This window comes from Scyliorhinus canicula, chromosome 8 (assembly GCF_902713615.1).
Source record: "Scyliorhinus canicula chromosome 8, sScyCan1.1, whole genome shotgun sequence".
NCBI classification, from domain to species: domain Eukaryota; kingdom Metazoa; phylum Chordata; class Chondrichthyes; order Carcharhiniformes; family Scyliorhinidae; genus Scyliorhinus; species Scyliorhinus canicula.
The window spans coordinates 10,622,341-10,644,034 of NC_052153.1; the positions used below are offsets into that span (position 1 = coordinate 10,622,341).

Here is a 21,694-nt window from a genome sequence, read left to right on the forward strand (position 1 = left end):
CAAAGACTATAAATATATTGAATGTAACCTGTTTTGCTCCTATTTTTGATGGGTTGAAGTCTTTTGGATGTGTAAAGGAACAGTTTGCAGGATTGGGTAGTGTTGTATTATTTTCGGGGTTATCTTTGAAGTAAGGGGTGTTAAGAGATCTAATGTTTATTTTAAAAGGTTAAGTTGAGTTCATGGAATAAACATTGTTTTGTTTTAAAAACCACGTGTCCATAATTGTAATACTACACCTGGGGAACAAGCCGTATGCTTCAAAAGCAACAATCCATTAAAGGGGGGGGGGGGGGGGGGGGGGTTGGTTGGACTCCATGATACATTTTGGGGTTCTGAAAACACCTCACCCATAACAGGTCAGTGTAGCATACTGATGGCACACCCAATCCACAGTGTTGCTGCTTCAGTCTATAATATACCATGCTGTTGTTCTGTCCCTTCACTGTCACTCGATCCGGCTAATCTGAATTGTCCATGATCTGTTCCACTCTTAAGTGATCACTCAAGAGGTGTACAAGACTAGAGTCAAAGAGGCCTACGGCACAGAAGACCCGCTGTAGCATTCCTAGCCTTTGACCTGCCCTGGTAGCCACAGTATTGACCAGCGGAGAGTTTCCCCCCTGATTCCCATTGTTAGTGAGGAGAACTTTGCAGGGTCGACAGGGCTGGGTTTGTCGTCGTTGTTTGCGATGCCTAGGTTGATGCTGGGTGGTCCGTCTCCCTTCATTCCTCTCGACTTCGATTTATATAACTGAGTGAGTGGTTTGCCAGGGCATCAACCTCATTGCTTTTGACATGTGGGCCAGACCAGGTAAGTACAGCAGATTTCCTTCCCTAAAGGAGATTAGTGTAGCAGATGGGTTTTTACAACGTAAGTTTCATGGTCGTCATTAAACTTTTAATTCCAGATTTTTATTGACTTAAAGTTCCACTAGCTGCCGCTGGCCCCCAGAGCATTTTCCCGGTTCTCTGGATTACCCGTCCAGTGACAATAACACAACTTCTCCACCTCCTGCCCTTTCTCCCTTTCTCTAATGCCACAACTGAAATTGATAACTTAACACATGGGTTAGTCTTGGGTTACTAACTTGGATCTTGTCATTGGTGACCCAGTAAATTGGAGCTCAGTGTGCTCGTCAGGAAGTCCTGAGATCTGTTGCCTAGTGTGTGGTTGGCTGGGTGCATGTGAATATTTCTTAGTGGAAATCGGGTTAGTATATAACCGCCGCTGGAAAGTGGTAAATAAGTGTTAGCGTGGCTCAGTAACAATACTCTTACATTTGAGTTGAAGGCTGAAGTTCTAATCCAACACCAGGCCTCAGCAGACTCGTGCATGCAGTAGTAAGGGAGTGCTATTAGGGTGCCGTCTTTCAGATGAAGGTTCCTTCTGCCTATTGCGGTGGGCAGGAACGATCATCTGGCACTGTTCAGATGTCAGAGTAGTAGCCAAAACCTATCCTTCAGCCGCTACCAGGAACATATCACCTGGTGGATCATTTGGCAGTTTGAGTAGAACACACTTCCTCAACCTCTCTTGTCTTCAGTTCTAATAATGGTCACTGTTGCTCATGTAGCACCAAGTCAAAATGGTGTAAAATGTTGGAAAAACATTGGGCCCCAATTAAGACATGATAAGTGGGATGTTTGGTTTATGCTTCCAACACTGAAACTCCTTCCACCATGTACATTGATGGAACTCTAATATCTGAAGTGTCTTTCACAATCTTAGGAAGACAATGAAGTACTTTTGAAGTGTCGTTACTATTGTTTTAAAACATTTTTTAAAATTAAATTTAGAGTATCCAATTCATTTTTTTCCAATTAAGTGGCAATTTAGTGTGACCAATTCACCTACCCTGCACATCATTTCGGGTTGTGGGGGTGAGACCCACGCAGACACGGGGAGAATGTTCAAACTCCACACGGACAGTGACCCGGGGACGGGATCGAACCCAGGTCCTCGGTGCTATGAGGCAGCAGTGCTAACCACTGCGCCACCGGGCCGCCCCGTGTCGTCACACTTGTGATGCAGGGAAACGTGGCAGACCCATTTGTGCACAGCAAGCTCCCACAGGCAGCGCTGATCAAATGATCTGTTTTCAGTGAAGAGAGATAAAATTGACAGAATACCAAGGAGAGTCCAAAGATGTACAGGTTAGGTGGATTGACCGTGCTAGATTGCCCCTTAGTGTACAGAGATGTGAAGGTTAGGTGGATTGACCATGCTAGATTGCCCCTTAGTGTACAAAGATGTCCAGGTTACGTAGATTAGCCATGCTAGATTGCTCCTTATTGTACAAAGATGTGCGGGTTAGGTGGAGTTATGGGGATAGGGAGGGGAGCAGGCTTGGGTAGGGTGCTATTTCCGAGGGTTGGTGCAGACTCGCTGGGCCCAATGCCCACCTGCACTGTACGATTTCTGTGGTAACTCCCCTGCTCTTCATCAAAGTTGTGCCGTAGGTTCTTTTATATCCATCTGAGGCCTCTCCGAAAGATGGCCCGTCTGTCAGTGCAGCACTCCCTCCGTGCTGCACTGGAGTGCCAGCCCCGATTCTGTGCTCCAATCTCTGGCGTGGAGCTTCAAACCTGCCTCCGAGGTGAAACTGCTGCCTGCTGAGCCCTGGCTGCTGAGATGTAGATCTAGCTGAAACCATTGTGGAGACCTGATGACAAACTCTGGAAGCAAACAGAGGAGTTGGCTGCTTGGGATATTTTTACAGCTGGTTTTTTTTTTTGGAAGGCTTGGAAGACTTTGGTTATATTTGCGATCATGGTAGGTTTGAAACAAAAATGTAAATCGGCAGCATAAAATTTCATGCAACCTCCTGCACAAGCCACTTGAAGGCATTTTCAATGACGTACTGAAGTGGAGCTTTGCTGGTGCTTTGCATGTAATGTGAATGTGATTTTAAAAGTTTCCATTTAATGCTAACCAGAGTATATTTTACCCAAATCAACAGTTAGGTTTGCTAGCTGAACGAATTAATAGGAACCCGAAGCAGTTTAGCATGTTCTGTCGTAGCTATGTACTGTAGCTAAATAGTGGACTTAAATTGATTGGGGATGTTGCTGGAGAGAGGGTCTGTTGTTACCAAGCTTTTTAATGACAAGATCAGATAGAAGCACAACCTGCATTTGTACCGGAACAGGAGAAATGGGAGCAGGAGTAGGCCATTCGGCCCCTTGAGCCTGCTTCATATTCAATGCGATCGTGGAAGACCGATTGTCGCCTACCCTGCCTGCACTCCATAAGCAAGCTAACTCTCGCCCATCCCTGTTTTTGTCATATCTTGGCTCTGTATTTCTTTACAACACATTTAATGTAAATCCCCCAATGAAGGCATGGCCACCATCAGTCGAGTGAGATTGTGCAAGAGGTCAGACTTGAAGGAGTGCAGAGTTCTCAACGGGTTGTATTATTATTCGATGAAACCCCCCCCCACCGTGATCGGAGATGGTCGCATCATTGTAGGATTTCCATTTAAAGAGCCAAAATCGGAAACACAGCTCTGATTGACAACCTCCATTGCCTTGGTTGGATGACTGATTCATGACTGTCAGTAGGTGGACAGTCATGACTTGAGGGAGAGCGAAAGAAAACATCACCGGAACTTACTCATAGGAACAGAAGGAGGCCATTTGGCCCTCCAGCCTGTTCCACCGTTCGGTGTAGTTGTGACTAACCCCATACACCCACCTTATTGCTTAATACCTTTGATTAACCAAAATCTGTTATCTCAGATTTGCAATTGACAGCTGACCTAACACCAACTGCCATTTGTGGAAGAGAATTTCAAATTCTTTTGAGTTAGAAGTGTTTCGTAATTTCACGCTTGAAAGGTCTACCTCCTGCTTTTGGGCGATAATTGGGCTGGTTTAGCACACTGCAGGGGCTGGTTTAGCACACTGCAGGGGCTGGTTTAGCACACTGGGCTAAGTCGCTGGCTTTTAAAGCAGACCAAGGCAGGCCAGCAGCACGGTTCGATTCCCGTAACAGCCTCCCCGAACAGGCGCCGGAATGTGGCGACTAGGGGCTTTTCACAGCAACTTCATTGAAGCCTACTTGTGACAATAAGCGATTTTCATTTTTTCATTTCATTTCATAGTCCACCTCAGGGCAAAAATAGTTTCTCTCTACCTTTCTTATACGTTCCTCGTGATATCTTTGAAACTTTGATCAAATCACCATTTAACCTTCTAAATTCCGGAGAATGCAATCTAGTTTGTATAATTCCTCCCCCTCCTCCTCCTCCCCCTCCTCCTCCTCCTCCTCCCCCCCCCTCCTCCTCCTCCTCCTCCTCCTCCTTCCCCCCCCCCCCACCTTGGAATCCAGTTGTAATTCTATGTTGCATTCTCTTTAAGGCGAGGTGCATGTCCAGAGCTGCTTGAAGTACTCCCAAGTGCAATCTCACCTACACAGTCCTCAAGCCTGGATTGTGTTGGAGTAAAATGGCGATATCACTGATTCCTAAGACAATCCATTAGACACCAATGCTTTGGGGCACAGTTTCTCTTTTGACCTTTGAGGGAACGAAGGACCAGAGAGCTATTCACATTCAGTCAGCCTGTCTATCTGAGACTTGGTGTGCAAGTCTGTCCAATGAACATGGGTCAGCTTGAACGTGGGTGGTAAATGTAACTAAGAATCAGTGAGTGAGATGAGTTTACGGCGCTCCTTAAGGTGTCCCAAAAGGTTTCTCAGCTCATGCCGTTCTTTTTGAAGCTCACTCCTGTTGACGTAAGTCGGCAGCTTGCACACGCTTGTCCATCCGGGCTGGACTAATGGCCAGAACACCAGGAGATTGCAGCTGTAGCTCCCTATAGTCAGGAGTGTCAGTTTAGATTGTGAGATTTCAAGTGCTGTTATGATGTTTAATCTCTCAACCTCACTGGGATGAGAATAAGTGCTACTATTGAACAAAGCTCGCGTAATTGGACAAATTAGGGTTTTGCATGAAATTAATCTCATCCAGGTTCCCAAAGCTTGGAGGGTCTACAGAACAAATATGCTGTGCATGCGCCATGTTAACACAGGTGATTATGGACACAAATATTGGGTTTGCTACAGCGGCCCCATTGCGCCCGGTGCGAATCTGGGCGCAACAGGTGAATGGCGGGAGAGTTCCAGATCGGGGTCTGCACCAGGGGCTGAGTCAATCCCGAGTCATCTGACTCCCTCCGCCCGGTGCGATTTGGGCCTTGCCCTTGCTCGGCGAGATCCAGCTCTCCATATTTAAATGATGGGGGGATGGGGGGATCTCGGGCGCCTCGCCAAGGTTGGGGGTGAGGAGTGGGCTGCCAATCAAAATAGCGGCCAAATCTGCAAAGAGCCATTCCTGCTGGCGAACTCCCTCTAAGTGCGGCCTCGCTAGGGAGGAACTCCTCGAAGTCAAAAAAAATGGCAAAGTGCCGTTGAATAGCGGGGTGTCTGTCGGCACTGCAGCCACCGGGAAACACTCTGCTAAACGTTCCCGACACGTCTGCTGGATCCTTCCCATTATCTTCAAATATACGCACAACAAATGTTTGATTTGTGAATATATGAAATTCACCTCCCTCCTGGAGTCATTTGTCCTTAAATTACTAACTAAGCCGGGATGATTGCACTGCCCTTATTGGAAAGCAGGGTATAAAGTGTCTAAAAGTCAGAGATGTGCTCTTCTGTTTTTACTTTTTAAAGTTAATTTACAGGCGAGGCCAGCATTTGTTGCCCACCCTAGTTGCCCTTCAGAAGGTGGAGGTGAGTTGCCTTCTTGAACCGCGGCAGACTCTGAGGTGTAGGTACATCCACTATGCTGTTTGGGGAGGAAGTTCTAGGATGTCCCAGCGACAGTGAAGGAACGGCCGATATATTTCCAAGTCAGGATAGTGAGTGACTTGGAAGGGGAACCTCCAGGTGGTGGGGTTCCAGGTATCTGCTGCTCTCGTCCTTCTGCATGGTAGTGGTCGTGGGTTTGGAAGGTCCTGTCTAAGCAGCCTTGGTGAGTTACTGTAATGCTTCTTGTAGATGGTACACAAGACTGCTACTGTTCATTGGTGGTGGAGGGTTTGAAGGTTTGTGAAAGTGGGAGCAATCAATGCTTTGTCCTGGATGTTGTTGAGCTTCTTGAGTGTTGATGGAGCTGCACTCATCCAGGCAAGTGAAGAGTATTCCATTACACTCCTGCCTTGTGCCTTGTAGATGGTAGACAGGCTTTGGGGAGTCAGGAGGTGAGTTACTTGCCGTAGGATTCCTCGTCTTTGACCTGCCCTGGTAGCCACAGTATTTATATGGCAGTTCCAGTTCAGTTTCTGATCAATGGTAACCGCAGGATATTGATTGTGGGGGATTCAGTGATGGTAATGCCGTTGAACGTCAAGCGGCGATGGGTCGATTCATTTGTTCGAGATGGTCATTGCCTGGCACAAATGTAACTTGCCACTTGTCAGCCCAAGCCTGGATATTGTCCAGGTCTTGCTGCATTTGGACATGGACAGCTTCGTTATCTGAGGAATCGCGAATGGTGCTGAACATTGTGCAGTCATTTGCAAACATCCCCACTTCTGTCCTTATGATGGAAGGGAGGTTACTGATGAAGCAGCTGAAGTTGGTTAGGCCTTGGACACTACCCTGAGGAACTGCTGCAGTGATGTCCTGGAGCGGAGATGATTGATCTCCAACCACCAAAACTATCTTCCATTGTGCCTGGTATGACTCCAGCCAGCAGAGAGTTTCCCCCCTGGTTCCCATTGACTCCAGTTTAGCTCGGGCTCCTTGATGCCACACTCGGTCAAATGCTGCCTTGATGTCAAGGGCAGTCACTCTCACCTCACTTCTGGCATTCATCTCTCTTGTCCATATTTGAACCAAGGCTGTAATGAGGTCAGGAGCTAAGTGACCCTGGCGGAACCCGAACTGAACATCGTGAGCAGGTTATTGCTGAGTAAGTGCTGCTTGATAGCACTGTCGCTGATTATGGAGAGTAGACTGATAGGGCGGTAATTAGCTGGGTTGGATTTGTCCTGCTTTTTGTGTACAGGACACACCTGGGCAATTTTCCACATTGCCGGGTAGATGCCAGTGTTGTAGCTGGACTGGAACAGCTTGGCTAGGGGTGTGGCAAGTTCTGGAGCATAAATCTTCAGTCCTATTGCTGGAATATTATCAGGGCCCATGGCCTTTGCAGTATCCAGTACCTTCAGCCGTTTCTTGATAGGGGCTGTTTGGCACAGGGCTAAATCGCTGGCTTTGAAAGCAGGCCAGCAGCACGGTTCGATTCCCGTAACAGCCTCCCCGAACAGGCGCCGGAATGTGGCGACTAGGGGCTTTTCACAGTAACTTCATTGAAGCCTACTCGTGACAATAAGCGATTTTCATTTCATTTAATTTCATATCACTTGGAGTGAATCGTATTGGCTGAAGACTGGCACCTATGATGCTGAGGAGCTCTGGAAGAGACCGAGATGGATCATCCACTCGGCATTTCTGGCTGAAGATTGTTGCGAATGCCGCAGCCTTGTCTTTTGCACAAATTTGCTGGGCTCCACCATCATTGAGGATGGGGATATTTGTGGAGCCTCCACCACCATTCATGGCTGGATGTAGGAGGACTGCAGAGCTCAGATCTGCTGCGTTCGTTGTGGAGTCACTTAGCTCTGTCTATTACTTGCTGCTTGTGCTGTGTGGCTACACATGTAGTCCTGTGTTGTCGCTTCACCAGGTTGACACCTCCTTTTTCGACCTGCCTGATGTTGCTCCAGGCATGCTCTCCTGCATTCTGCACCAGGGTTAATCCTGCTGCCACACAACACAATGGAGGGTATCCTCAATGTGAAGACGGGCCTTTGTCTCCACAAGTGACCACGGTGGTCACTTCTACTGCCATGGACAGATGCATCTGCAGCAGGCAGGTTGGTGAGGATGAGGTCAAGTATGTTTTTCTCAGGGGCAGCAAGGTGGCGCAGTGGTTAGCCCTGCTGCCTCACAGTGCCGAGGTCCCAGGTTCGGTCCCGGCTCTGGGTCACTGTCCGTGTGGAGTTTGCACATTCTCCCCGTGTTTGCGTGGGTTTCGCCCCCACAACCCAAAGATGTGCACGGTAGGTGGATAGGCCACGCTAAATTGTCCCTTAATTGGAAAAAATTAATTGAGTATTCCAAATTTAAAAAAAAATATTGTTTCCCTCACCACCTGCTGCAGTCCCAGTTTAGCAGCTATTGTCCTTTAGGACCCGTCCAGCTCGGTCTGTGGTGGTATTACCGAGCCACTCTTGGTGATGGACATTGAAGTCCCCCACCCAGAGTATATTCTGCACCTTTGCCACCCTCAGTGCTTCCTCCAGTACTCCATGGAGGAGTAACTGATACATCAGCTGGTGGTGGCCGGTACATAGTAATCTGCAGGAGGTTTCCTTGTCCATCTTTAACCTGAATCCATGAGACTTCATGGGGTCCAGATTCGATGTGGAGGACTCCCAGGGCATCTCCCTCCCGACTGTATCCCACTGTGCCGCCACCTCTGCTGGGTCTGTCCTGCTGGTGAGACAGGACATACCCAGGAACGGTGAGAGTGGTGCCTGGGACATTGTCTGTAAGGGATGATTCTGCCAGTGTGACTATGTCAGGCTGTTGCTTGACTAGTCTGCGAGACAGCTCTCGCAACTTTGGCACAAACCCCCAGATGTTAGTAAGGAGGACTTTACAAGGTTGGCAGGGCTGGGTTTGCCGTAGTCGTTTCCGGTGCCTGGGTCCATCTGGTTTCATTCCTTTTTTGTGTTTTTGTCGCGGTTGACTACAACTGAGTGGCTTGCGAGGCCATTTCAGAGTCAACCACATTGCTGTGGGTCTGTAACCTGTTGGTCTGAGAAATGTCATATTTCCTCCAGTGGTCCTGAAATGGAGCAAGCAGTGGAACTGTGGGGGGGGGGGGGGGAAGTTTTATTCCAGTGTAGTTGAAATAAAAATCACTAATCATAATTAACTTTATGCTTGTAAAGATTTCTGACTTATCCAGCAGCAACATACGGCCTTGTCATATCACTTTGGAATATCTCAGCTTTTCTAATGATCCTGGTATGGAATGTATCATAAAACCAGAAAAACTGACTAATACTGTACTTATGTACTTTTGGAGTTCTTGATTAGTGAGCTGTGTAAGAAGTGTTGACTGATGCACCTGTCGCATTTTTTTTGAGTTCTTTAAACTGTGAACTTGTGCTGGTGTGAGGAAGACCTGGCTCTTGTTTCCAATCAGAGCCGCAAGTAAGGTCTGTCCAGTATATTCCTAGGGTGGGTTGACAGCATGTGGGGAACGGCAAGAGAAGGAAGATGAGTGTGTTTGGAATGATAACGGCTTCTTTTCCCAGCCGTGCTCAACTTGGAGAAATTTAAAACCATGAGCGGGCGATATCAGATTGGTAGGCACGTGTATTGGGACAGCTGACGCTATTGCCTACCAGCCACAGCAAAGTTCCAGGTTCAAGTCCCATTCCACAAAAATCAAGGGTGACATCCAGTGTAGCACCGAGGGAGTTCTGCACTGTCAGAGGTACCATCTTTCAGAGGTGACTTTAAACCGAGGCCCATCTACCTGCTTGTGTGAATGGGAAAGACCCCCGGACACTGTCTTGAAGAAGAACCAGGGGAGCACATTCCCAAAGTCCGTGACAATATTTATTCCTCAACCAAACATCACAAAAGCAGATTATCTGGCCGTTATCACATTGCTGTTTGTGGGGTCTTGCTGTGCGCAGCTTGATTGCCGCGTTTCCCACATTACAGCGGTGACTACTTTACATTTCAAAAATACCTGATTGGCTGTAATGGACTTTAAGGCGTCCGGAAGTTGTGAAAAGTTCTATACAAATGCAACTTTTTCTTTAAGACTGCAGGCAACTCGAAACTGATTTTGACACTGAGCACTGAAACATTAACTGGGAAAGTACAATCTGAATGAGATAGTTTCCATTCAGCGTGCAATCCATTACACTGCTGCTGAGCACACTGTTGTTGGCTATATATTTGTACCAATTTATTCAATCGTTGTAGATTGGTTGGCTATTTAATTTAATAATCACTATTATCACAAGTAGGCTTACATTAACACTGCAATGCAGTTACTGTGAAAATCCCCTAGTGGCCACATTCCGGCGCCTGTTCGGGTACGCTGAGGGAGAATTCAGAATGTCCAATCCTCCTAACAGCATGTCTTTCGTGCTGTGGGAGGAAACCGGAGCACCCGGAGGCAACCCACGCAGACACGGGGAGAACGTGCAGACTCCGCACAGACAGTGACCCAAGCTGGGAATCGAACCCGGGACCCTGACGCTGTGAAGCAACAATGCTAACCACTGAGCTAATATTTAATTATTAAAATCAGCTCAGCAAATTTTTCAGCGATCCGGGTTGGACCATATCTCCACTTCAATTCCGCTGGATAAGTTTTGCCACAGATCTATCTGGATTTATAAAGCTCGAGCAATTGCCTGGAGTGCTTTCCTTTCGCAACTGTGTCGAGGCTTCCCCCATTCCCGCCCACAAGTTTTGTGACATTTCCTAGTTGTGCTTCTAAGCAATGCCTGTGGTCATAAATGTTTCACTGTTTGCTTGAGGGTGGAGTTGAAATTCTGACAAATGTGTAACTACTTTGTTCAGGCACTTGATGCTTGCACTGGGGATTGCTATTAAACGGCCAGCCAATGATTATCAGCTGCAAATTCCTTGGCTGTGACTATTTACTGGCTCATTCTTACTCGCTCATTTGGCAATTGAGTCTTATTGAGACCCAAATTTTAAAATGCCACCTTTGCTCCGAGCTGGTTAGACTTTTAAAACGTGCTGCTGGCTGTGGCTAAAGTGTGACAGCCGGGGGAATGTATTTACTCTTGCTGGACATTACAAACAAGATAACTGGGAGTCTTTTGTGGGGGCGAGGAAGGGGGCCCTGAAGCTTACGCATTCTGCGATGATATCAGCTGCCTGTTTACTTGGGAGTCGACTGAAACACCCAGATAGATTTTAAGGTTTGCCAGTTCTCCGCTCTGGGAACAAAGCTCCGGAGGTCAAAAAAAATTTTCCAGGAAAATAACCCTCGTACCCAAGCGGTTGGCAGTCAGGAGATGCAGTTGGGCAGTGCGCTGAATACACTCTCAGTGAGACTTTGCATGGATTTCAGTGTGTAGTTAATTGAAGCGAGCTTTCTACTTCGGAACTGGTTGCTGCAGATGCATGTGTTCAGAACAATTAAGCAAAGCGACATTCTTCGACTGAAAACCCAGTGAGACACCCGCCAGAGTTCTAATACAGACCACTTTTGCGTAAAGTAGAAAAAAAAGACAGTGTCTTATAATCCTTCTGCCGCCGAGCTGATTAAACTCTGGAACATGCTCAAAATTTTTTTTTTTTTTAAAAAGAAGTGTTGTCGCAATGCCAGAGTGTTGTGGACTCTGACTGAATTTTAACTTCAGGATCTGCATCAGTGGTTAGGATAGTGCTGTAAATCATTCTAACCCCTGATTAATATTCACTCCAAACCTTCACAGGGCCGACTGTTGAAAGCAGAAGCTTTTGGTAAAACTAGTGGTGGGTGGGTACGTTTTGCTATTTATCCTTTGAAGGATCCCTGTGCCTAATGTTAGTTCTGAGTGAGTTCCTCACGTGAGCTGGTGACCATAGACTACTGGATTGTCGATGCATTTAAAAAAGAAGGCAAGCAAACCTGAGAGCCTTGGATTTCGACTTGTGAGCTGAATGTGCGACAATACTTGAGAGTGCATATATTGGTTGGAAGGAATTTTGAGATCAGCGGGCAAACATTTGAAAAAGCAACAATCTGGAAGTCAATGTTGTGGACGTTCAGTATTTGAGGGAGGTGGGCCGGAGGAATTTAGTCTTGCCCTTATCTTGTTCCCTTCCCTGCCTCTCTCTTCTACATTCCGACAACCATTTTGAGATAAAAGCAGGACATTCTGGAAAAACTCAGCAAGTCTAGCAGCATCCGTGGAGAAAAAAATGGCATTCACGTTTCAATTCTGCGTGCCTTTTCAGAGCGGTGCACTGCTCCAATTCGGGGCATTTTGTCCATCCGGATTTTAATCACTGAACCGTGGGTTGCAGCCCCTTCAGCTGTTCAGGCCGGAACCCAGGAGTTCCCTCTCGGCCCCTCTACCATATATAAGCAAGGCGCTAAAACTCAAGCCACGACCTGACTTTCTTTTTCTAAATTTAGAGTACCCAATTATTTGTTTTCTAATTAAGGGTCAATTTAGTGTAGCCAATCCATCTGGCCTGCACATCTTTGTGTTGTGGGGGTGAAACCCACCGGGGGGGGGGTGGATGTGCAAACTCCACACGGACAGTGACCCAGGGTTGGGATTCAAACCCGGGTCCTCGGCGTCACAGTCCCAGTGCTAACCACTGCGCCGCCGTGCTGCCCGCCGTGACCTGACTTTTGATTGCCTGTCCCAACATCTCCCTGTATGGGTCAGTGTCAGATTTCCTGCGCTCCAGTGGAACATCTCCGAATGTTGTGCTCCATTTAAAAAAAAAAAAAAATTTAGCGTACCCAATTCATTTTTTCTCAATTAAGGGGCAAAGTAGCGTGGCCAGTTCACCTACCCTGCGCATCTTTGGGTTGTGGAGGCGAAACCCACACAAACACGGGGAGAATGTGCAAATTCCACACGGACTGTGACCCAGAGCCGGGATCGAACCTGGGACCTCAGCGCCATGAGGCAGCAGCGCTAACCCACTGCGCCACCGTGCTGCCCCATGTTGTGCTCCATTAAATAGACAAGATAAATGCGAGTTGTTGTTGTCAGTTTTGTGATTGGTGACTGCCGTAATGTATGTATCGCCTTGCCCGTCCTATTTCAGCAAATGCTTCCACTGCGTGTACTCTCAGTTCCTCTAACCCTCAACCACTTCCAGTTATACCTGCCTCGAGTTCAGCGGCTGTTTGAACCAAAGACCACTTGGCAGCTGAATTTGTTTGGCACAACTGGGTGAGTTGTTTCCAAGTTTTGAACCGGGGCTGTGGGGGGGAAAGAGCATGGTGTGAGATAATGCCCCATTCCTCTTGATTCTTTGCTGACTTTGTTTCTTCTCATTTAAAGCACAGTTTAAAACCTAGTTTAAAAAAAATAAATATGACACAATAGCGTTGTGGAAATGTCACTGGATTAGTAACCCAAAGGAAGGCCCAGGCTTCAAATCCCACCATGGAAGCTGGTGGAATTTAAATTGAAAACTAGTCTTCGAAATGGTGAAACTATCATCTGTTACTGTAAAACCCACCTGGATCAGTAATTTCCTTTTGGGAGGGAAATCTGGCATCCATATCTGGTCTGTCGGGAAGGGTGTGGCCTACATGTAACTCCAGAACTAAAGCATTGTGGTTGACCCATAACTACTCTTTTGAAATGGTCTAACCAGCCACTGAATTCGAGGTCAATCGGGAAGTGTAACAAATGCTGCTGTTGTCAGCAACGTCCACCTTCCATGGGAGAATTATTTTAAACCTAGCTCTTTGTTCATGCTTTTGGTAACCTGTCCATCCCCTTACGTGGCTCCATGTCCCATTTTGTTTGATGATGCTGCTGTGAATCGCTGGATGCCATGTAAAAGCAAGTTATTGGATGACTCGACCAACAAAATAAATAACATAAATTAATAGCTGCAGGGTACCAGCCCCTTCCATTCCCTTGAGCAGAGAAGATTAACGGGTGATCTAATTGAGTTGTTTAACACAATGAAAGGATTTGATTGGGCCGAGGGAGACTACCCATTTCCCTCTGCTGGCAGGGGTCCAGAAAAAGGGGGCAGAAGCTTAACATTCGAGCTGGGCCATTCAGAGGTGATGTCAGGAAGAACTTCTTCACTCAAAGGAAATCTAGAACTGTCCGCAGAAACAACACAGCTGAGGCTGGGGGTCAGTTGAACATTTTAAAACTGAGATTGGCAGATTTGTTTTGTTATACGAAGGAGTTGGGAGGCAAGGAACCGAGACGGGTAGATGGCGTTAGATATGGACCAGCCATGGACGAATTGGACGGTGTCCTGGGCTTGCAGGGCTCAATTACCACTTCTGTTCCTATCGTGCTGTCACTTGATGGAAAGAGTTAATTCCCTCGTAGTGACACCGATGATGGGAAAAGGTTTTTTTTGAGTGAACGTTAAATGATCACTTTGCAATTTCTGTGTCTAGGATTGTAACCTATCATGAAAAATAATAATTTAGATTGGATATTCTTGCACTCCTGGAAGATGTGAGGAAAATTTAAATTTATTGCATACTTTATTCTTGTGTTTTTTTTTTCATTGTTGAATGTTGTGATTGTACAGAATATGCTGCAGTTGTGCAAATAGTAAGGTGATGGAAACATCTTTATAAAAGAACAAAAAGAACATAAATGTCTTGTTTCTATTTAATTTAAATATCAGTCCCACACAACTTGAAGACTGTTATGTTTGTAGTGACATTCAGCAATATGGCACGGTAGCAAAGTGGTTACTTCACAGCGCCAGGGTCCTGGGTTTGATTCCTGGCTTGGGTCACTGTCTGTGCGGAGTCTGCATGTTCTCCCCGTGTCTGCGTGGGTTTCCTCGGGGTGCTCCGGTTTCCTCCCACAAGCCCCGAAAGACGTGCTGTTAGGTAATTTCGACATTCTGAATTCTCCCTCAGTGTACCCGAACAAGAGCCGGAGTGTGGTGACTAGAGTCTTTTCATAGTAACTTAATTAATTGCGCTGTTAATGTGAGCCTACTTGTGACAATGAAGGTTATTGTTATTATTAATATTATGGAGGTCTAAGCGGGCAACATGGTGGCACAGTGGTTAGCACTGTTGCCTCAGGTCCCAGGTTCGACCCTGACTCCGGGCCCTGTCCGTTTGCACATTCTCACCGTGTTTGTGTGGGTTTCGCCCCCACGACTCAGAAGATGAGCAGGGTAGGTGGATTGGCCACGCTAAAGTGCCCCTTAATTGGTAAAAATGAATTGGGTACACTAAATTTTGTTCCCTTTGCGTGCTTTGGTCTTGTTTTTCTCTTAATTTTGCTTTTGGGTGGCTGCTGTCTATCATTCAGCCATTCACACCTCCTGTGCACACATCTTTACTTGTCCCATTACCATCCCCTTTCACTCTGCACCTCCAACTTTGTCGTTTAATGTCCTGCCCTATTTCAGACCTTCACTTTTTGTTACTTTTCCACCATTTGCCTTAAATGTCACTGTTGTCCCTGCTTCCACCACCTCCTCCAGCAGCAGCAGACTTTGTTTATTCACCTTGACACTGCACATGTCTTGACTATTTTTCTAACATGGGCAATATGCGTCAGTATTTTTTTTGTTAATCCCTGAAAGATTGACCTTGAGTTACTGAATGTTACAGTCATTGTACTTTCCAGTGTTTTATATTGAATGATTGGCCTTAAAGAATTAATGAATTTAACTTATTAATCACTCATTCCTTCCATTCCACGTGACCCATTTGTGGTATTCATTGTGTAACATTTGAAGGTCTTGCTTTTGCATAGTCCCTTTATTGATGTCCCAAAATGCTTGGGCACACTTGTTTTTCAAAAGATCATGTGTTTTTCAGTTTTCGTTTTCTTAAGAGAATATTCCGCTCGGAGGTTAATGCCTTTAGAAAAGGATGGCTGAGAGTCGCCCCATGGATCGGACTTGATCTCGAGCAGAACACTCCGGTGTCCTTTCTCAGCAAACCCGATCTGCAGCAGGAAGCACTGAGCTAAAAGGAGCTTATCTCGTTTTGTGACCAGTTTGCAGATCGGAATCTCAAATGTAATTAGCTGAAATGGAATCTCACGACCATTGTTGCCTCTTGACTGATGTGAGAGGGCCACAGTCTTCAGTGAAAAGCAGCTTTGAGCCACAGAACAGGAGTGCGATCTTGAGTGGATGAAAAATTAAGATTTAAGTTTGGTGCATTCAATCAAATTGCCCTGCAATGTGGAACATGCACGAGGGTCACAGTGATGTTGGAGAAAGAATTCAGCCAATAGTGTGATTTCCCATTCTACGTTTGTGCCCAAATCTGGAGATCTGTCTAATTTGAATCAATATTAACTATTGATGGTTAAATAATTAGTTATTAAACCGAGTCTTATTTTGACATGGACCCTAGAAACAGGTTTGATGCAATCGGTTTGTGTGCACTTTGGGTCATATTAAGTGTGCAACAACAACAGACCAATCTGATGTCTCTCTTTCCTTTGTTTTTCTATCAGGATACTAACCACTGACAAGTAAGAGTCCAACAAGATGGAAGACTGTCTTCACACGTCTTCAGAAAACCTGTCCAAACTGGTCAGTTGGGCTCACAGTCATGGAACCATATGCAGCCTCATTCCAAATCTGAAGCACTTGTTGACTGAAGGGGCGCATGGAAACCTCACCGCAATGTGGGGTTGTGGCGCCGGCCATGCTTACCACTGGCCACTGGCTGTTACTTGCAGGGCAGGTTCCCAGGACAGAGTGTGCTTTCAGGACAGCAGGAGCTTTAATTCTGATAGCCCCAGCATAATCGCAATGTCATCAGAGATGCAGCAACGCCCGGCAGAGAAATATCTTAACAGGTCCGCAAAAGAAAAGGCCGAGTGTTCCAGGAATAGGGATTCCTGTGACTTTTCCTACAGTGAACATTCCGAGGTTGATGAGATTGTGGAGGAGTATGACGATGAAGGCGATTTGTTTCATATGGCGTGCGAGTCTTCGGTGACCGATGAAGATAGCGATTATGATTCTCGGCTACAAAATAACTCGCTGAAACGGCGGGAAGCAGGTCCATCGCTTTTGCCAGATTCGCCGAGCCACCTTGCTAGCGAGAACAGCAATGAGGTTATCGTTAAGAAGATCAAGCAAGAGGGCCCTGAAGACTATTACATTGTGACAAACGCAGAAATCACTGTGGACAACGATGGCCCACCTGGCGCATTGAGGTCCGGCTCAAAGTCTGGTCCTGCTTCCTACTTGGGACCGAGCAAATCTTCAGCCCTCCTTCCCGCCAACCACGGGCCGGAGAAGACCGACTCGCAGGGTGTCACTGTCGTTCCACCAGCTTCCTCTCGGACAGCGGGCACAAAGTCTGGGCGGAGTTGCACGGCTTCGCAGAAGAAATTGAACGGAGGCCAAGGGGCCGGGCAGAAATTAGTCCTTCAGATGCCGGTCAGCACGTCAGGAGGAAACCAGCAGATCAATATCCCCCTGTCAGCCCTCCAGCTTCCTGGCCAAGAGGAACAGAACGTTTCCGAAGACACGGGGGCGCAGACGGCGAAGACCGGGACTTCCAGCGAGGTCTCCTTGTCCCCATCCATCAGTGCCGAACCTGAAGTCAGCTCCAGTCAGCAGCAGTCGAGTGTGTCCCAATCTCTGGCTAAAGATGCCAGTGCACAATCATCAGCAACCGGTAAGAAGGTCTAAAACTCAACTTTCTGTCGCACTGTTTGACCTATGGTCCTTCAGCACGCAAGTTCCTGTAACTATGAGGGAGCTGCGAAGGGTAATTTGGGCTGAGGTTTTTTGAACATGTAATTTTCAAGTGTGTTGATATCAAATTCAATGGAAGTACATGATGTTGAACTGGAGACCAGCTTGAATTTTCTTCTAAAGCCCAGGCAAAACATGCTGCTTCCACGTGTAGCTCAATATTTACTGGAACAGCAAAGCTGATTGAATTCATATTCTTGTATGAGTCGATAAATGATTTTGAAACATCCTTCAGGATAGTTATTTGAAGCTAATGATAAAATGGTAAAAATAGCTGTACCAATCTTAAGTTAACTGTATAGATTGGGCGGGGTTGGGATGAAAATGGAAGTATTTTGCTCATTTGAGTGCGTAATGTCTCACAAATGAAATTTTATAAAAGACACAGCAGTGAACTCTTGAGTCCGTTCCCAAATTAGTCAACTCGCCTTCATAATTCTGTTTTGTAAGGAACTTTCTCAGACAGTTTGTTTCGGTTGAAGGACAATTCTGCCCATTTAATAAACAAAGAGTTTCTTCCTCCTCATGAATACTTGTTTTGTATCACAACAACAGGAGTGGTGTGCCTCCTATTGCACTCTACACGAAAGGGATTGAATAACAGGCTTATCAATTCAAAGCCACTTTGGTCAGGTAATGCAATCTCGTACGATGCCATTTCTATTTTGGCGCATTCAAAATCAACACACTACATTGAAAATACAGAAGAGATGATTTTAGGTTGCAATTAAATGTAATTGTTTTATATCTTGCGTGAGATGTGGGGCCTGGTATCTCGGCCTCGTTTTACTAATGCTTAACTGATCACAGATGTAGCTGGCAAACTGTTCATTTATATGAGGGCTGGCCTGGCTTCTAACAATGTCTTCTCTCTGGAGCAGAGGCCTTTTGCACCGTGCCCCTCTTCTGTCGATGGCGTGCCAAACATTGGCATAATCTGTGGGATATTCCAGCTTTGAATTCAGATCTTTGGGTGGTTGACTACACATGAGGACATCCAGGGCTGGGGAAGCGGGCCCGAGAGGGAGCATTTACTCAGAAGTGCATGCCCCCCCACCCACCCTCCACCAAGTTGAAATATCTTCCCTTTGTTTCTACCATCAAACTTCTACATAGTTGAAAGGCCTTTAGCAGGTCACCATTTATCTTGACTGATGGGTTTACCCCCTTGGTTCTGGGTTAAAAACCTTCTAACTCGCTTTTTGTAATTACTCCAGTGCTTATTTTTGTGATATGGGGACTAGAACTGTGCATAGCAATTGTAAGTGTGGTCTAAGCATAGTTCTGCATAAGTTTAACACAACGTTATCAGGCAGCTAAAATATCATAGATGGTTTGTGTGTGTGTGTGGAGCTAAAGTGTTTGGCAACAAGATCTAGCAGGAGGGTGAGATAGTTAGAACCAAACTCTAGTCAAATTGGATACTTATTGATCTTTATGCAAAATATCACCTAAATATAGAGAGATGGGGCAAACTACGAAGGTTTTTAACCAAAATAACATCTACAAACTAGGGGAATAATTTGCATGCAATTTCTAACCTGAACCTTCAGCTTGTGCGTGAATCACCCAGTGTTAAAGCAGCTTTAGATTCTGCGTCCCCACTCCTTTTGAGGAGTGGGAGTTTGAATTTATTTTCAGTAGATATGTACTTTGTTTATTTGGCAATCTGATGGGGTTATATTTGGAGCTGTCAGCATCGGGAAGAGGTCACAAACATTTCAGGATTACTGGGCTGAACATCCCGAGGAATGACACTTTGCTCGTCTGATCTCTTCTTCTCCTCTCTCCTCCCCCCCCCCCCCCCCCCCCCCTGTAAAGCATCCTGTCCCTCCACCATTGAAAGATACACTATAAAACCAATTTTAAATGAGCTTTTGGTCACCCTAACCCTATTTTTCTTGATGCTCCCTGGGACTTCTTCCTGTTAAAGGTGCTCAACCCCCTCCCACCCCCAAGCCTGTCCACCACTTACAAGGTACGTGTGCTAGAATGCTCTCCACTTGCCTGGATGAGTGCAGCCTCAACAATCAAGAAGTTCCACATCATCCAGGACAAAGTAGCCCCGCTTGATTGGCACCCAATAGATGTTTACCATCTCCGAAACACATTGCAAGAACTCACCAAGGTTCCTCGGGCAACACCTTCCAAACCCACGACCTCTACTATCTAGAACAGGGGTGGGCAAACTACGGCCCGCGGGCCGCATGCGGCCCGCCAAAGGTCTTTATGCGGCCCACCAAGATCAAGTCATAAAAGAAAAAAAAACATTTTTTTTTTTTTAAATTAAAAAAAAAACATTTAAAAAAAAAATAAGGTTAATGTGGGGGGTTGTTGGGTTACGGGTATAGGGTGGATACGTTGACTTGAGTAGGGTGATCATTGCTCGGCACAACATCGAGGGCCGAAGGGCCTGTTCTGTGCTGTACTGTTCTATGTTCTATATGAGGCGCCCAGAATCATAACCGGGTGAAGCGCCATTTTTGAAAAGTAGAGATAAAGAGGGCTAAAGGCAGGATGCCGCCGGGGGAAGCGCTGAGGTATATGCCGCACGCTAATTGGTTACAACCGGGACTATTAATACTATGCGGCCCTTTAAAATTGTGAATTTCTGAATGTGGCCCTTGCACGGAAACGTTTGCCCACCCCTGATCTAGAAGGACAAGGGCAGCAAATACCTGGGAACCCCACCACCTGGAGGTTCCCCTCCAAGTCACTCACCACCCCGACTTGCAAATATATGGCTATTCCTTCACTGTCGCTGGGTCAAAATCCTGCAACCCCCTACCTAACAGCACGGTGGGTGTACCTACAACCCATGGACTGCAGCAGTTCAAGAAGGCAGCTCACCACCACCTTCTCGAGGTCAGTTAGGGATGGGAAATAAATGCTGGCCCGCACCCCGTAAATTGAATTTTAAAAAAAAATTAAAGCTGCTAAAACTTGTAATTGGTGATAGATACGCCCAGCTTTAAGCTGTCTGTAAAACTGCATGTGGTTCCGCTGAAGATAAAATGGTATTCTGATGATCAGAAATATCCTAAAATTTGAATTTTGGAGACCCAGGTCGAAAGAGTATTTTATTTATCTTCCTGACTTGTGCGTCAAATGTGAGAGTGTCAGTTTTTTGTGTGATCTGTGGATTGAATCTACTCCAGGTTCTAAACTTCTCCTCAAATTATGGGTTTTAAAACTTGAATGTTAATCTCACTTTCAGGCCACTTAGATGTTTCTTGCCTGGTGTCTGATTTTCTCGGGCTCTCCCTCAAGTTTGATTGTTAGGGTAGCCCTTCCCTTTGCCGAGCCACCCTATCTCACCAGCTGCCGTAGTTGAACAGATCACTAAATGTGTCGCTGGCTCACGCGGAAAAATGGCTCCAGAAGTGAAAATAGTTGCTTGGTTGAACTTGTGCAATTGGCAAAACGATGAGGTTTCACGAGTCTGATGTCTCTCGGACGCTGGGCAATATCTGAGCCATCAGCCGCCCGGCCCTTTTGTGCTGTGGGGGGAGGGGGGGGGGTTAAGTTTTTAGGATACCCGATCCTCCTCGGAGACCTCTTTGAAATTGTACCTATCCCGCTGCACTCTGACCTCCGTCCCTCCTCCCCGAAAATCCATGGAATATGAATTTGTGACCTCCGGAATGGGTCCTCCAAACCCACTTATGCTGTCACGGGCATTGCTGCCATGCTGGAGAAGGTATTTAGTAACATGGAGCTACGCAAATGTGTTGAGATCACTTTCTGCCACTCTTGGTAATGATTAATTTCAGTTTATTTAAAAGAGGCCATATTGAGGTTGGAAACAAATTGTGTATATTTTCAGCACCTTGTTGGCATTAAGGTTGACATATTTTTGAAATGTTCTAGTTATTAATTTGAATGTTCGTGAAGGCTTTCACTGCCCAGATACATGATCATTAATAGTGGCATTAACTGCCAGCACTAAATAGTACCGATGTTAGTGGAATGAGTAGGAGAGTGCAAAAGCACTTGGGCAGAAACACTGAACTAATTAATCAATTACTGAAATGAATGAACAAAAGTAATTGAAGAGATTGCGCATTTTCATATAGTCTACACAAGCCAGAGGCTGGGAATTCACTGCATGATCCCCAAAGTCTGTCCGCCATTGACAAGGCACAAGTCAGGAGGGTGATGGAGTGCTCTCCACTTACCTAGGCCAGTATGGTTCCAACAACGCTCAAA

General features: G+C 46.2%; 2 protein-coding genes across 4 annotated transcripts in view; both read left to right on the plus strand.

Annotated features, from left to right (window-relative positions):
- LOC119970125 (uncharacterized protein KIAA1958) overlaps positions 1-21,694 on the plus strand; it is a 99,413-nt gene that overhangs the window by 21,291 nt on the left and 56,428 nt on the right. For 2 of the 3 annotated variants that reach the window (XM_038804186.1, XM_038804184.1), the window contains exon 2: positions 16,228-17,405. In XM_038804186.1, the coding sequence (XP_038660114.1) occupies positions 16,262-17,405 (1,144 nt within the window). In that variant the 5' untranslated portion in view covers positions 16,228-16,261. Of the gene's footprint in view, positions 1-10,405; positions 11,002-16,227; positions 17,406-21,694 lie in introns of those variants that run through there. The other variant, XM_038804185.1, reaches the window with a different exon arrangement.
- The window catches only part of snx30 (sorting nexin family member 30), a 216,699-nt gene continuing 212,306 nt past the window's right edge, over positions 17,302-21,694 (plus strand). The window contains exon 1 of the mRNA XM_038804187.1: positions 17,302-17,405. Coding sequence (XP_038660115.1) covers positions 17,379-17,405 — 27 coding nt within the window. The 5' untranslated portion in view covers positions 17,302-17,378. The remainder of the gene's footprint in view (positions 17,406-21,694) is intronic.